General features: G+C 44.2%; 1 protein-coding gene across 1 annotated transcript in view; it reads right to left on the bottom strand.

Moving 5' to 3' along the window:
• Positions 1-365: 365 nt before the first annotated feature.
• heatr1 (HEAT repeat containing 1) overlaps positions 366-15,694 on the bottom strand; it is a 42,499-nt gene continuing 27,170 nt past the window's right edge. Inside the window, exons 35-45 of the mRNA XM_071513864.1 lie at positions 15,249-15,389; positions 14,276-14,574; positions 13,392-13,542; positions 12,503-12,664; positions 11,840-11,974; positions 11,139-11,243; positions 10,356-10,524; positions 9,042-9,196; positions 7,455-7,613; positions 3,239-3,347; positions 366-1,301 (exon numbers count right to left, since the gene is read on the bottom strand). Coding sequence (XP_071369965.1) covers positions 1,213-1,301; positions 3,239-3,347; positions 7,455-7,613; positions 9,042-9,196; positions 10,356-10,524; positions 11,139-11,243; positions 11,840-11,974; positions 12,503-12,664; positions 13,392-13,542; positions 14,276-14,574; positions 15,249-15,389 — 1,674 coding nt within the window. The 3' untranslated portion in view covers positions 366-1,212. The remainder of the gene's footprint in view (positions 1,302-3,238; positions 3,348-7,454; positions 7,614-9,041; positions 9,197-10,355; positions 10,525-11,138; positions 11,244-11,839; positions 11,975-12,502; positions 12,665-13,391; positions 13,543-14,275; positions 14,575-15,248; positions 15,390-15,694) is intronic.

Below are 15,694 nucleotides of genomic sequence, written 5' to 3'. Positions count from 1 at the left end.
CCTCAGTAGTATTGGAGATGAAATAGCCAGACTATGTATTTTGTACTCTAACATTAATTGTATCTCATTATCTTATGGAAATGGAAATGTAATATTTATATCTAATTTTGTACGGTAGAATTATACTTACTAATGAAGCAACATGCGATATACGTAGTTCGCTCCTTTTTGTTTTTAATGTAATCTGTTAATAAAATAGTGTTAATCCTAGTATCCTGGTGTGCGCTGGAATATTGATTTTTTTGGTTCACTTTGTCACCTGTATTGACCTGTAAGTGCTATACAAATAAAATTATTATTATTATGAAGGCAATGAGACCCATAAATAAAACAGAAAAACAATCAAACATCGAGGTGTAACAGGTCAAAGATCTTTTACTACAAGTTTACAAATCACCTGCAGGCAGCAGATGCACACAGTCATCACACTAACATCATATTTTCATACAATTCATCAAATATGAAGCGACTAAATGTATTGTGAGATTAGCTTTCTCCTAATGTGGAGGGAAAACACAAGAGAAATCAAAGACACTTTATCCTTCACTCTCTGACTGTTGTGTTGTAATCATTCTGCTGTAAAGGCACAGAGGGAGAATCAATACAAAACAAACCAGAAGCTTCACAGGTGACGTGAAGATCTCTATCCCAAAATGAGAAATCCAACATCTGGAAACAGTGATAGAACAACTTATGGTCCCGTTTAAAGATTTGTAGCAATTAGGGCAGGAAGCAACAGGGCTTATGGGAAATGTAGTCTTAATGTGGAGAAACACTAGCACTAACAATACTACTGCTGTGAGATAGAGGCGACCGATCGTCTCGGTTGTTTACGATAATAAACACCAAGGCATCAGAATTAATTTGACTATGATATATTGATGTTTAAAAATGCAACGTGTAGCTCCTTTAGGTCCTCAGTTGACAAAATGAGAACATGTTGACTTATATTTTAGAGATATTGAATGATAAACTCTGTATATATATATAGCATATAGTGAGGAATCGGAGCCTTTACTTCTGAAGTTACAGTAGAGTGAATGGTGGATTGGGATTTTTTTTTAATATTGAATTAAAAAAATATATATATATATTCGGTTAATCAATTTTTTCGCATGGGAATAAAACCTCTAAATCTGATGGTGTCCTGTTCTGGATGACAAGGAGAAAGGTGTGTGTGTGTGTGTGTGTGTGTGTGTGTGTGTGTGTGTGTTAGAAGTAGCTCTGCAGCGGCTCTCCCAGAATGTTCTCCATCTCCTGAATGACCTTCTGCACCTGGTGCTCCACCTCCTCACACTCATCTGCAAGACAAACACACAAAACACACGCATGAGCCGGTCTGCCTGCAGCTCTCATGTTGCACCTGTTAAACACACATCATGCATCATGTGACATGCAACATGTGACATGCAACATGTGACATGTGACATGTGACATGTGACATGCAACGACAAACTGCTGCAGTGCTGCTGAAGAAAGGTTTCAGTCCAGCCGCATGGAGGAAGACGTCCACAGCATGAAGAGACATTCAACATGTGAAGAGCTTCGTTCCAAAAACCAGTTATTCATCTTTAGAGCTGGGTGATTCAACTAGGGCTGCAACTAATGATTATTTTCATTGTCGATTAATCTGTTGATTATTTTCTCGATTAATCGATTAGTTGTTTGTTCTATAAAATGTCAGAAAATGGTGAAAAATGTGGATCAGTGTTTCCCAAAGCCCAAGATGACGTCCTCAAATGTCTTGTTTTGTCCACAACCCAAAGATATTCAGTTTACTGTCATAGAGGAGGAAAGAAACCAGAAAATATTCACATTTAAGAAGCTGGAATCAGAGAATTTTGACTTATTTCTCTTAAAAAATTACTCAAACCGATTAATCGATTATCAAAATAACTAACTAACTACTAACCGATTGATCGTTGCAGCTCTAGATTCAATATCGTTTATCTGATGATGACAAGCACATTTTATTTAAAACCTCTGACAAAATGAGTTATGGTAGGAATATTATTTGACAATTTCAGTTTTGTTTGACATCACAACTGACATTACCATTCGGTAATAACGGGATGAATGGGATGAATATTAATTTGATTAATTGCCCTATTCATTATTCATAAATGTGACGTCTGCTCACTCCAGCAATCATTTTGCCGATCACTTGCATGGTGAATCTTCCAGTGGCTCCTACTGAAGAGTAAACACTCCTAAGTGATGCTCTATGGTGTGTGAGTGTGAGTGTGTGTGTGTGTGTGTGTGTCACTTTCTGGTAACCAAGGCAACATGAAACTGACAGAATTTTTTTAATGGAGTCTGGTGAGACGTTCGCTCCAAGAGAACGCAACGTATCTGTCTAGTAGCCCGATAACTTTTACCAAATCCAATATGAATATCCAATGATGAATACTTGAAGGTGATAAAACAAGGTTTGTATGATGATACATGTATATTTTTTAGATCACCAGGAAAAAACCCCACAAAAGCTGTTTTAAACGGCTCTTCTGATTGGTCTGACTGATCGCTGCAGGCTGAGAGGCAGCAGCAGCAGACTGGCTGAACTTGTCCCCCAAAATTATATTCAGGAAAAACACACAAATATCATATTACTCGCAGATAAGTTCGCAGATTCTATTCCACTCATTCAAATACTGATTTTCACAAATGCAAATCCTTTCTATGAATTCAAATTGGGAACACAGGAGTGTAAAATCAAACAGGTTCTCAGGTGTTTTGCAACAGAAAAACCTTCATATCAGAGGCCTAAAACTTTTATTCATACTTATTCATACTACACATTATTTCATATGTAACATTTGGAGATGACAGGTGAGCAATAGATGCCTGGCTGAACTATTTTAAAAGATTATTTAGTGTTTGGATGGGTTTGACTGGTCTTGTCTGGCACAATCAAACCAGTTGGAATGCCTTAATAAAAGTGTAAAAATTAAAGCATCATGGACTCCAGGAAGACAAAAGCAAACGCACAGTGTTTTGGAAAGGACTTTGAACTAATAACCGTCCCATGGCTGCAGAGTTTCCTCCAAGGTCCTGATGAAACCCGTACAGTTCCAGGACTTTCCACGACCTAAAGACATCCTTACTTCCCGGTTTGTTCATGCTGTTTATCTAAAGGGGTGAACAGTCTGGTTTCTGCTGCAGCCTGACTTCCCCTGTCCGGACTCCACCTCTATACTAAACCTCCATGACATCGCAGGAGCAGCAGGACGTGACTCACCCTCCATCAGCTCGGCCAGGAAGGGGATGGTTTCTGGCAGCAGCACCATGTAGTTCTCCCTCAGCTTCCCCGCCAGCTCCATCAGCATCAGCAGGGAGGAGAAACGCACCTGCGGGTCAACAGGTTCATATGGAAATTACATTCCAGCATGTAAGGTTAGACATGTTTACCCTCATATTTAAAGGAGCGGTTTGAATATGATAATCGTAAGGTTTGAGGGTTTTCTGTTCCGTTTTTGTTTAAGCTGTCTCGGAGCGATTAAACTCAACTGACAAGAGAACCACAGACACATTTATTACAATTACATTCCTTCATTTGCATCTGTCAAACTTTTCAAAGTGCTCCGCTCTGCCAAAAAAGTACAGAGTATCAAAATCTAGAAAAATAAATATTTTTACTGTAGTATTTTTGTATTATGACCCCCTTTGATCATTGAACCTCCTGAACATGATGTGAAACTACAGAACAAGGAGTGATTGCACTTTATGCAATAATACAATAATGCTACAGTAACATTTGTCATAATTCTGGGTTTTGGTACTCTGTTACATTGTCTATAATGCCCAAGTGTCAGATCATTGACACATTTTGATAGTTAAGAGGTAGAGCCACAGCAAATAGGCAGAAAGAGCAACCACTCTGCTTATCTTCAGTTGACAGGTAGTCCCACATGCCATGTTCAGGGCATCATAATACAATAATGCTACAGTAAAAAAATTCATAATACATTGTCTATAATGCACAAGTGTCATATTCTTCAGACATTATGATGATCAAGAGGTAGGGCCACAGCAAATATGCAGAAAGTGCAATCACACTTTTCTCTTGTTTCTCTCAATTTAAATCGCCTAGAAAATAAATACTGCACATTGATGCAAAATGAAAACTTAAAAAATTTAAACAGCATGTATAGTTTTTCAAGTACTTATTTGAAACTGCTTACTTTTATAATATTTGTGATTTTGGACAATATATTTCCTAATTGCATCGTAGTTTGAAGTCCATTTTAAACTGTATATGTTAATGCATTAAAACAGAGAGAGGAAAGGAGAGTGAAAGCAGCTTGGTCCCAGTCTTAACTGAAAGGTCAGTTGATCATGGAGTGGAGAGGTGGGGAGGTGGGGAGGTGGGGAGGTGGAGAGGTGGGGAGGTGGAGAGGTGGAGAGGTGGAGAGGTGGGGAGGTGGAGAGGTGGGGAGGTGGGGAGGTGGAGAGGTGGAGAGGTGGAGAGGTGGAGAGGTGGGGAGGTGGAGAGGTGGAGAGGTGGGGAGGTGGGGAGGTGGAGAGGTGGAGAGGTGGAGAGGTGGGGAGGTGGGGAGGTGGGGAGGTGGAGAGGTGGAGAGGTGGGGAGGTGGAGAGGTGGAGAGGTGGGGAGGTGGAGAGGTGGAGAGGAGGAGAGGTGGGGAGGTGGAGAGGTGGAGAGGTGGGGAGGTGGAGAGGTGGAGAGGTGGGGAGGTGGAGAGGTGGAGAGGTGGGGAGGTGGGGAGGTGGGGAGGTGGAGAGGTGGGGAGGTGGGGAGGTAGAGAGGTGGAGAGGTGGGGAGGTGGGGAGGTGGAGAGGTGGGGAGGAGGAGAGGTGGAGAGGTGGGGAGGTGGAGAGGTGGGGAGGAGGAGAGGTGGAGAGGTGGAGAGGAGGAGAGGTGGGGAGGTGGAGAGGTGGGGAGGTGGAGAGGTGGAGAGGAGGAGAGGAGGAGAGGAGGAGAGGTGGGGAGGTGGAGAGGTGGGGAGGTGGGGAGGTGGAGAGGTGGAGAGGAGGAGAGGTGGGGAGGAGGAGAGGTGGAGAGGAGGAGAGGTGGGGAGGTGGAGAGGTGGGGAGGTGGGGAGGAGGAGAGGTGGAGAGGTGGAGAGGAGGAGAGGTGGGGAGGTGGAGAGGAGGAGAGGTGGGGAGGTGGAGAGGAGGAGAGGTGGAGAGGTGGGGAGGTGGGGAGGTGGGGAGGAGGAGAGGTGGAGAGGTGGAGAGGTGGAGAGGAGGAGAGGTGGGGAGGTGGGGAGGTGGGGAGGTGGAGAGGTGGAGAGGAGGAGAGGTGGAAAGGTGGAGAGGTGGAGAGGAGGAGAGGAGGAGAGGTGGAGAGGTGGGGAGGTGGAGAGGTGGAGAGGTGGAGAGGTGGGGAGGTGGAAAGGTGGAGAGGTGGGGAGGTGGAGAGGTGGGGAGGTGGAGAGGTGGGGAGGTGGGGAGGTGGAGAGGTGGGGAGGTGGGGAGGTGGGGAGGTGGAGAGGTGGGGAGGTGGAGGGTGGAGAGGAGGAGAGGTGGAGAGGTGGGGAGGTGGGGAGGTGGAGAGGTGGAGAGGTGGAGAGGTGGAGAGGTGGGGAGGTGGGGAGGTGGGGAGGTGGAGAGGTGGGGAGGAGGAGAGGTGGGGAGGTGGAGAGGTGGAGAGGTGGGGAGGTGGAGAGGTGGGGAGGTGGGGAGGTGGGGAGGTGGAGAGGTGGAGAGGTGGGGAGGTGGGGAGGTGGAGAGGTGGGGAGGTGGGGAGGTGGGGAGGTGGAGAGGTGGAGAGGTGGAGAGGTGGAGAGGTGGGGAGGTGGGGGGAGGTGAGGAGGTGGAGAGGTGGGGAGGTGGGGAGGAGGAGAGGTGGAGAGGTGGGGAGGTGAGGAGGTGGAGAGGTGGGGAGGAGGAGAGGAGGAGAGGTGGGGAGGTGGAGGTGGAGGTGGAGAGGTTGGAGAGGTGGGGAGGTGGAGAGGTGGAGAGGTGGGAGGTGGAGAGGTGGGGAGGTGGAGAGGTGGGGAGGTGGGGAGGTGGAGAGGTGGGGAGGTGGGGAGGTGGAGAGGTGGGGAGGTGGGGAGGTGGAGAGGTGGGGAGGTGGGGAGGTGGAGAGGTGGAGAGGTGGGGAGGTGGAGAGGTGGGGAGGTGGGGAGGTGGGGAGGTGGAGAGGTGGGGAGGTGGGGAGGTGGAGAGGTGGGGAGGTGGGGAGGTGGGGAGGTGGAGAGGTGGAGAGGTGGAGAGGAGGAGAGGTGGGGAGGTGGAGAGCTACAGAGACAGCAGAGGCCAACTCTCTTCCAGATTCTACTTTATCAACTAAACCTACTGTATTGCAATTTGAACATGTACAGTCACAAGCACATAAAGATTTATGTTGTTCAGCTGTGATTAAATGATTTGGATTGATTCAACAAGCATTAAACTACCTTAAGCAGTCTAAATACATCAATCAATCAATCATCAATCAATCAATCATCTCTGGCCAAACTCTGATGCCTTTTGCAGGATTAGGATTTTCCTCCCCCATCTTCCAGCTTCTCCCCACATGACCTCCAGTAAGTTCAAAGAATCAAAGTTTATTTTGTTTTTTGGTCCCTCAATTTAAACATATTTCCATAACGTGCCCATGTACTACAGCAGTGCTTCCCAACCTTTTTCCTTAAGAGACCCATATTCTATCACTGAGTAAACAGACGACCCCTGATGAAGTGACATATTTTATGTATATTTCATATTATAATCAATGCATAACAATAACAGCACAGAACAACTGATAACTGCACAATGAACCCAAACAGTGAACGCAATAACTGCAGGAAGTTTGTGTAAAACGAGCAATTTGGATGAATATTGAGCAGATTATGTGAATATTGCATCAGAGATTAGTTTCCCTGATATTTTTAGGAACGTTTTATACAATTCTCTGTATTATTTATTATTAACTATCTTACATATTTATTATGCTTATTTCGGACAAATTCAGTGTTTTCTTCTCACTGACGCTCTTTGGTTGTTTTAACTGTGAACTTTTCTGATGCAGGACGAGGCTGTTTAGCAGAGAGTGAATACAGCTTCATGTGTTCATGTCTTCACTGCTCCCTTATCCTCATTTATATCTTAAAAAAAACATCTAAACTGTAAAAATAACAACTACATTTAGTTCTTTTCTTCACAGAAATTAATGAAATGCTGAGATATACTGTATATATATTTTTTTTTAAGTTTTCTTACACCCCTTAAAACCAAGAAGGCCTTGCGACCCCCAGTGAAGCTTTGGCGACCCCTAGTGGGGGTCGGGACCCCCAGGTTGGGAACCAGTGTACTAGAGTATAATATTTTCATGGAGGGGAGACAGGCCTGGGAGAGGGGAAACCTGGTTCACCTTCCCTTGGCTATTAGATGCTGTTTAAAACCTGGTCCTCAGTACATGCTAAACCTACCTGGTCCTCACTCTGGATGGAAAACAAGTATATGTGTGTGTGTGTGTGTGTGTGTGTGTGTGTGTGTGTGTGTGTGCGGACCTGGGCTGAGGAGTGTCTGGTCTTGAGCAGGATCTGGTAGTTGAGGCTCTTCCACAGCGTGTCGTCTCCCAGGGCGACGGACAGCTGGGCCACGCAGGGAACCAGGTGCTGCGTCACGCGCCGCTGGGCCGCCGCCTCGCCGCCCAGAGGGTTCTCCAGCTGTGCCCGGGGAGCCAGGAGAGGACAGAGGTTTAGTTCAGGTTTAAAATGCGACGGCGTGTTAGAGCCGGTGGGCGGGGGGTAATATTCTGAGAAAAAAACTCTGATTAAAGTCAGAAAATTATGAGAAAGAAACTTAGAATTTCTGAGATGAAAGTGAAAAATTAGCAAGAAATAAACTCATAATTTTTTAGATTAAAATCAGAAATGTATGAAAAAAAACCTGAAGAATTTCAGAGTTTAAAGTCAGAAATTTATGAGAATAAAAAAAAAAAAATATATATATATTTTTGGTAAGGAACCATGTTGCTTTACTTTGCAAAGTAGGATCAACCAACATTTGATCAACAATGTTGTCAGGCTGACTGACAAATTCCCTCAACATTCCCACCATGGCCCTGATGTAAATTTCCATCACTTTTCCATAACTAAGTCATAAGTAATAAATCGCTTCCATGACCTGAAAATGTTCGTCCTTCCTAGTTTGTTAATTCTGTTTTTCCTAAAGGGGAGAACAGTCTGCTTTCTGCTGTGGCTGAGCTGAAAAAACAACTTATTACACAATAAATACGGGAAACAAATTGGAAAATATATTCCGCTGTACGGAAGCCGAGAACGGCCGTGCTTGCAATTATTTGTTTTAATGCCGTTATCTTGAGATCACGAGTTAATTATCCCGTTACCTCGAGAAAACGAGCTTTGTTATCTCAAGATAGCGAGATAATCAACCCGTTATCACGAGAAAACAAAATGTCGTTTCCTCTTATTATTTATAATGTTTATCAGAGATCAGGAGCCATGCCAGCATGCATAGATGGCGTCTTGACAACTGTAGCAACTGATTTAAGATGAAAATATCAGATCAACGCATCAGACTGTACTTCAATCAAGGTCTAACAGGCAGAAACTGCATTGTAAAGATTGCATTGTAGAGATAACATTCAGATCAGTCCTCGTCATTTAAGGAGAAGACTAGCAGGCTGAATTTAGGTGTGATCAAATGAACCAGACACCCAATTTTCGAGTTCTCCATAATTATCCCTTGATCTCGAGAAAACAAAAGTCGTTTTCTCGTGATAAATGATCTTGTTATCTCGAGAAATCGGCCTTTTGTTTTCTCGAGATAACAAGATAACTTAACCCGTTATCTCGAGAAAACAAGCTTTATTATCTCGAGATAATGAAATAATTAACTTGTGATCTCGAGATAACGGCATTAAAAAAATAATGTTGAGTGACTAATTTTTTTAAATTCCCTGATATTCCTCGACTTCCCCGGAGAATTCATCAAATCTCCTGACTCTCCCTGTCTGGATTGTCCCAGCTCGTCCGGGATTCAAACCCCTCTAACCTCCAGATGTTTTGGAAAGTAACGACAGCTTGTGACTTTATCGGCCGTGTCCCAGCTGTGCGAGCGTCTCATCTCACCTGGTCGACCAGCGGGCCCAGCAGGGCGTCGGCCCGCTCCCGGCTCAGGAAGCGCTGCGTGTCGTACAGGAAGATCTTCTGCAGACAGTCGAGGACGGACTGAAGCAGCAGGCAGCTCTTCTCCACACCGAGCTCAGACCCAAACACACACTCGTCTGCAGAGAGAGGAGAGAGAGAGAGAGGAGAGAGGGGAGAGGAGAGAGAGGAGAGAGAGAGGAGAGATGAGAGATGAGAGAGGAGAGAGAGGAGAGAGAGAGGAGAGATGAGAGAGGGAGAGAGGAGAGAGAGAGAGAGAGAGAGAGGGGAGAGAGGAGAGGAGAGAGGAGAGGAGAGGAGAGAGAGAGAGAGAGAGAGAGAGAGGAGAGGAGAGGAGAGAGAGGGGAGAGGGGAGAGGGGGAGAGAGGGGAGGAGAGGGGAGAGAGGGGAGAGGAGAGAGGAGAGAGGAGAGAGGAGAGAGGAGAGAGGAGAGAGGGGAGAGAGGAGAGAGGAGAGAGAGAGAGGAGAGAGAGAGAGAGAGGAGAGGGGAGAGGAGAGAGAGAGAGAGAGGAGAGGGGAGAGGAGAGAGAGAGAGGAGAGAGGAGAGAGAGAGAGGGGAGAGGACACAGGAGAGAGGAAGGATATGAGAACAAATCATATGTAAACAGTGACACCCATTTCAGCTAAAACAGTCCTCTTAAGTGTTGTTGTCATTTCGGGGGTTTTGGATTCTACATCCACCTGGATCCATTTTTTTCCTGGCTGGCAAAAATAAATGGGAATCCAAAAAGAGACAAATGCTGCTGTGCTGGTTGGAAAACGGAGTACACATGCAGGATTATCCAAAAAGAAAAAAATCCAAGGCAAAAATGAAAAAGGCTTTACTAATGTGGCCAATGCATGGCAAGAAGTAAAAAATGCACCAGCATTGGTACATTTTTAATGAGTTTTAATGTGTTTTTTGGGATTTGGGGATTTTTTACTTTTTGGATAATCCTGAAAATAAATGGATTTTTATTTTTGGATCCCGTTTTCCAGTTGTTCTGTTCTTAAAATGATGTAAGTAGAAATCACATTTGGCCCAGCTGTAGCGTAGCTAAATCTATAACAGCAATATATTCATACTGGCTATCAGGATAATTTGAATTTATTTTCCAATGATCCTGTAGAGCCGAGTACCAGTGATCAGTGCTGTTTTGGCACCGGCTGATGTGTCAACCAAAATCTGTTAAAAAATTTGGTGCCAAAGTTCAGTACTTGTAATGGTTAATCTTATGTTGTCATTCATCCAACCACCACAGCTGTTCTTTTCTAAAGTGGCTGCTGATTGGTTCGAACCTGTCTTGGAGGCGTTGGTCTGTCTCAGCAGGTCGGCGAACGGTTTCACCAGGTTTCCTGCGAACAGGACGAACAGGCCTTTGAGCCGGTCGGCCAGCCGGTCGGCCAGCCGGTAAAACGTCAGCAGACGATCCTTCCCCTCCGCCTCCGTCTTGCTCCAGTCAAACAGCTGCAGGACACAGGGGAAATATAACAGAGTCCAAACCACACAACAAAACAGTCTGATTCATACAGTAACTCTAAATAGAACACTTTCATAGCTTTGCAGAAAAAGAGATTTATCTGTAAATGTAACTGAACTGATAAAGCGGTAGAATAATATAAATCAGGATAAAAGGAGATGAATCTGATGAATTGACAAATCCCTTTTAAGGAAACAGTTAATTACAAAATACTTGATACATAAGAATTAATTATAATATTGATAATTTAATAAGAAAGTTACAATTCAGAAAAATCAGAGCACGAAAAACAGAGCTGGAGTAGAGCTGTATGACGGCTAAAATGATCATCTTGATTATATTACTAGATACTTTGATCACATTTATTAGTCACAATTATTAGTCTTAATGTTCTGAAATGTTTCACTGTTGCCAAAATGCATGATTGTTTATGATTATTTGCGATAAATGATTATTCAAAATTAACTATTATATCTCTAGGGGAGAGACTGTGTGCATTTTTTAAGCTGTGTGCTTTCCACACCATGTGAAATAATAAAGATAATTTATCAAATATTATGGTGATGGATAATGAAGTTTTGGGTTTGCAGGTGTTCCTCACCTTGAAGAAGAGCGGTCTGAACGTGACCTCAGACAGCTTCATCACCATGCTCAGCAGACAGTCGATCACATGACCCTCGATCTGCTGCGTCTTCTCCAGATCTCCCTGTCAGGAAGAGGAAAGATGGTGTCAATAAACAGAGAGCAGGCAGAGAGACAGGCAGAGAGACAGACAGACAGAGAGACAGACAGAGAGAGAGAGAGAGAGAGACAGACAGACAGACAGACAGAGAGAGACAGAGAGAGAGAGAGAGACACAAAGAGAGAGACAGAGAGAGAGAGAGAGAGAGAGAGAGAGACACACAAAGAGAGAGACAGGGAGAGAGAGACAGACAGAGAGAGACAGGCAGAGAGAGAGAGAGACAGAGAGAAAGAGACAGAGAGAGAGAGAGACAGACAGAGAGAGAGAGAGAGGCAGAGAGAGAGAGAGACAGACAAACAGAGAGATAGAGAGAGAGAGAGGGACAGACAGACAGAGAGAGAGACAGACAGAGAGAGAGAGACAGACAGAGAGAGAGAGACAAAGAGAGAGACAGACAGAGAGAGAGAGAGAGACAGACAGAGAGAGAGACAGAGACAGACAAAGAGAGAGACAGACACAGAGAGAGACAGACAGAGAGAGAGACAGAGAGAGAGAGAGAGAGAGAGAGAGAGACAGACAGAGAGAGAGACAGACAGACAGACAGACAGACAGACAGGTACCTGGCAGTGCTGGGCTCTAAAGTCCAGGGCGGTGAGGAAGAAGGAGGTGAGCTCTGATTGGTGGGAGTTGAGCTGGTCTTTCTCCATGTGAGCGATGTGTTCCTTCAGGACGCTCAGCAGGGGGCCGAGGTGACTCTGACCAAAACAACCAGTTTACAGTCAGTTTACACTTTACAAATGAAAACGTCATGTCACTGCACCAGCCATGACCTGTTCTGCTGACTTGGGACTTGACTCTGACTTGTACTTTGATGACTTGAAAAGGTTTCTAAAGTCTTGACTTGAGATCTTGTGTTTGTGTAAATGACTTAGATTGAAAGTGATGAGATTTGTTCCAGCAGACGACTGAATTTAAATTCTGTTTTCTGAATTTGTATGGAATGATTGAATTTATTGAAGTTGAAACTGATTATAGAAATCAAACTCATGATGCTCTTACCAAGTTTTTATCCTATTAAAACCATATTGCATTGAAAAGTCCTAGATATTTAGTTTTCTTTAAGATATTAAATTGATACTGGACTCTTGATTTGTTCTGACTTGACTTGCTGTTCTACATTTAGACTTGAGACTTGACATTAATGACATGGACTTGACTCAGACTTTGCTTGGTAATCTACATTTAGACTAGCATATCTGTCATCAGCGGACAGCGGTACCTACCTGCTTGTCGGTGACCATGCCGCTGTAGCACCTGGACAGGGTGGGCAGCAGGACCCTGGGGGGCAGCTTGGTGGCCAGGGTGCTCCTCAGGGAGGAGAGGCGCACCGCCAGCTGGGGCGGGCAGGAGGAGGAAGACTCCGCCAGCCGGGTCAGCCGACACACCTGGGGGAGCAGATACAGGTGTCAGTCTGCTGAAATACCCACAATGCCGTGCTGCACCCTCACCATGTCGTGTCAATTGTCAACACAACATACAAGATGTTAATAAGAACACAAAGCGACACAACATATTACTTTGCTTTTAGGCTGATGATGATGCATTTTTTGAGCTTACCCAATGGGTTTTGAAAGGGTTTCTTCAGTTTAAGGGTAAGCTTGGGCGATATCCAAAATGTAATACTGTGATACATGTCCCGCAAAAATATCGCGATATACAATATTATCGAATATCGCCCAAGCCTATTTAAGGGGCACAGAAATTTCTCAAACTGTAGAACACTATATAATTATATCTAGGATTGTTCTTTATTATTTATTTTTTTTTTCTTTGATATACTTGTTTTATTTTTCTTATACTTGTTTTATGCTTTTTATATCTTAGGATTGTTTTTATCATTATTTATTGATTTTTATTGTTTCTCTTGTAAAGCACTTTGAGCTACATTTTATGATATGAAAGGTGCTATATAAATAAAGTTTATTATTATTATTATTATAATCCTTCAACTTACATTAGAACATGAAAATCACCAAAAGTTTTGACAGCAGCAATACTCTACATTATATACAGATGTTCAGGGTGATTACAGCCTTCTGCAAGTTACATTTTAGACTTTTTAAGAGCTTTTTAAGTCCAGCACATATAACATTTCCTCGTCCTGGTCCTGACCTGTGAGGTGGTGTCCTGCAGGTAGGGGCTGATGAAGTGCGGCAGCGTCTCGGCGATGCGCTGCAGCGCGGTGACGGCGCTCAGCAGGTAGATCTGATTGGTCGGCAGCTCCTTCCTGTCCGTCAGGGAGAGCAGCACCGCCGGCATCAGTCTGCAGGAGGGAAACAGGTCAACAGGCTGCAGGAGCCAGACTCTGATCCTGAACAACCAGGCTGGGAAATTAACAAAAGGCTGCAGCCAAGTTTACGCAACTGGGACAGTTGCATAAACTTAATGCAAGTTTAATGGAAGTCTTAGCCTGGTCTTAGATTCTCAAGTTAGACTAGTCTCATTAACACTGCCTGCTGCATCAATATTAAGACTGACTTTTTTTGAGGTAGGAAAGTTAGCCACCTTCCCCCTGGCTAAGCTTGAGTTAAGAACTTTGTTGCTATGGCAACGAGTCAGCCTAACTGTCAGAGTGGGAAGTTTAAATACTGAAGCTGTTTCATACAAGACAGCAAATCATTGTTATTTTTGGAAAGAACCTGAAGAAGAGAGAGAAGTCTTTAGAGACAAAAACAAGCCATTAGAGATCTACAACAATCAAGAAGTAGTGGAACGACTGCGATTTCCAACAGAAACCATCCGTATGATTAGGTCTATCTTCATGCAACTGTCTTGACTCGAACTCGACTTCGATTTGACTCTGACTCGATTAATCTGGTCTTGACTGCAGCCCTGGATCGAGGGAATTTGAAGTAGCAAAAAAATTCAGCGAAGGAATTTCCACTAGCAATGGATTCAGTCCTTCACAGCTCCCCCATGTGTCTGTCCAACCGCTAAAACCTTGCTGCTATCTGGGTAAAAGACCAAAAAGGGACCAGCAGCTGGTCGGCGGTTACCGTGGTAACTGTGGGATGGCGAGGGCCCGGAGCGTGCTGGCGACCTCGGCGATGCAGAGCAGAGCGCTGCCCGTCACGTTCCTCTCCTCCCGCGGCGCCGTGACGATCTGCACCGCCCGCTCCAGCACCGGCACGAACGCCTCCGGGTGGGCGGAGCCAAAGCTGCGGCACAGCAGCTTCAGGCTGTAGAGCGCCGTCTGCCGGTTGATGGCCTGCTCCTCCTCCTCGCCCGCGACCCCGCCCTGACCTTTACCCACAATGCTCAGGAGGTCGCCGGTCAGCTGTAGAAGCACGGTGACCTGAGGAGAGAGAAGAGGAAATACTATAACCAAAACCAACCAAGATAACGCAAAGTTTAGAGCCAAGTTTAGGTCAAGTAAGTTTGAGTTCTAAATGAAGAGTCTGAGTACTGAGTCTACAGTATAGTATGGCGTGTGTGTGTGTGTGTGTGTGTGTGTGTGTGTGTGTGTGTGTGTGTGTGTGTGTGTGTCAAGGTTATTCGTTAACGAAAACTAACGAAATATCGAAAACTAGGTGTTTCCCTAACTGAAATAAAAATAAAAACGAGGCTTTACAAAAAAACGATAACTGAATGAAACTGTATTGCGTGTTTACAAAACTAACTAAAATAAACTAAAATTATAGAGAAAATGTCTTTAGTTTTCATCTTTGTCAATTTCATACATAAGCCTAGTATTTTGAATTTTTGAATCTCGCCCCTGACAAATACCCCATATTACAAAAAAAGACTGAAACTAACACTGAAACTAATAAAAACTAAACTAAAACTAAGCATTTTCAAAAAATAAAAACTAAACTAGCAAACCCGCTTTAAAAACTAATTAAAACTAAACTGAAATTGAAAACAAAAAGTCAAAACGAAATAAAAATAAAAACTAATGAAAAATGCAAAACTATAATAACCTTGGTGTGTGTGTGTGTGTGTGTGTGTGTGTGTGTGTGTTGTGTGTACCTGTTGCTCCTCCCACTGCGTCCTGTGCTGCAGCTTGTTGTTCAGCAGCTCCATGGCCTTCCTCCTGACTGACGGCAGCTGATTTCCCATCAGCCCTCTCATCACCGTGATGAAGGTATCCGTCGGCAACAAGGCGTTCACCTTGGAGACAGAAGACAAAGGTCAAAGGTCAAAACGGGGGAGTTTGGATTTTGTGGATCTGGCCAATATGTAAATATTGTATCTTTAAGCTATGAAATCATCACATAGTCTGTTATTGTGCTGCTATTAGTATTACCATGAGCAGTAGTATTGGTTGTGTTATTATGAGTAGTAGTATTGGTGGTGGAAGTGGCAGAACTATTAGTATTAGTATTACTATTAGTAGTACTAGTGTTAATATTCATACTAATGATAGCAGAAGTAGTACAAATGTAGTTGTAGTAGTAAATGAAGTAGTAGCAGTC

The sequence above is a fragment of the Centroberyx affinis genome, unplaced genomic scaffold (genome assembly GCF_046629955.1).
Source record: "Centroberyx affinis isolate AG114_WGS23_722 - 3 ecotype Tasmania unplaced genomic scaffold, CSIRO-AGI_Caff_v1 ptg007590l_1, whole genome shotgun sequence".
Taxonomy (NCBI): Eukaryota; Metazoa; Chordata; class Actinopteri; order Beryciformes; family Berycidae; genus Centroberyx; species Centroberyx affinis.
Note: the sequence above shows the minus strand (reverse complement) of the source record. Positions and strands in the feature narration are given on the sequence as shown.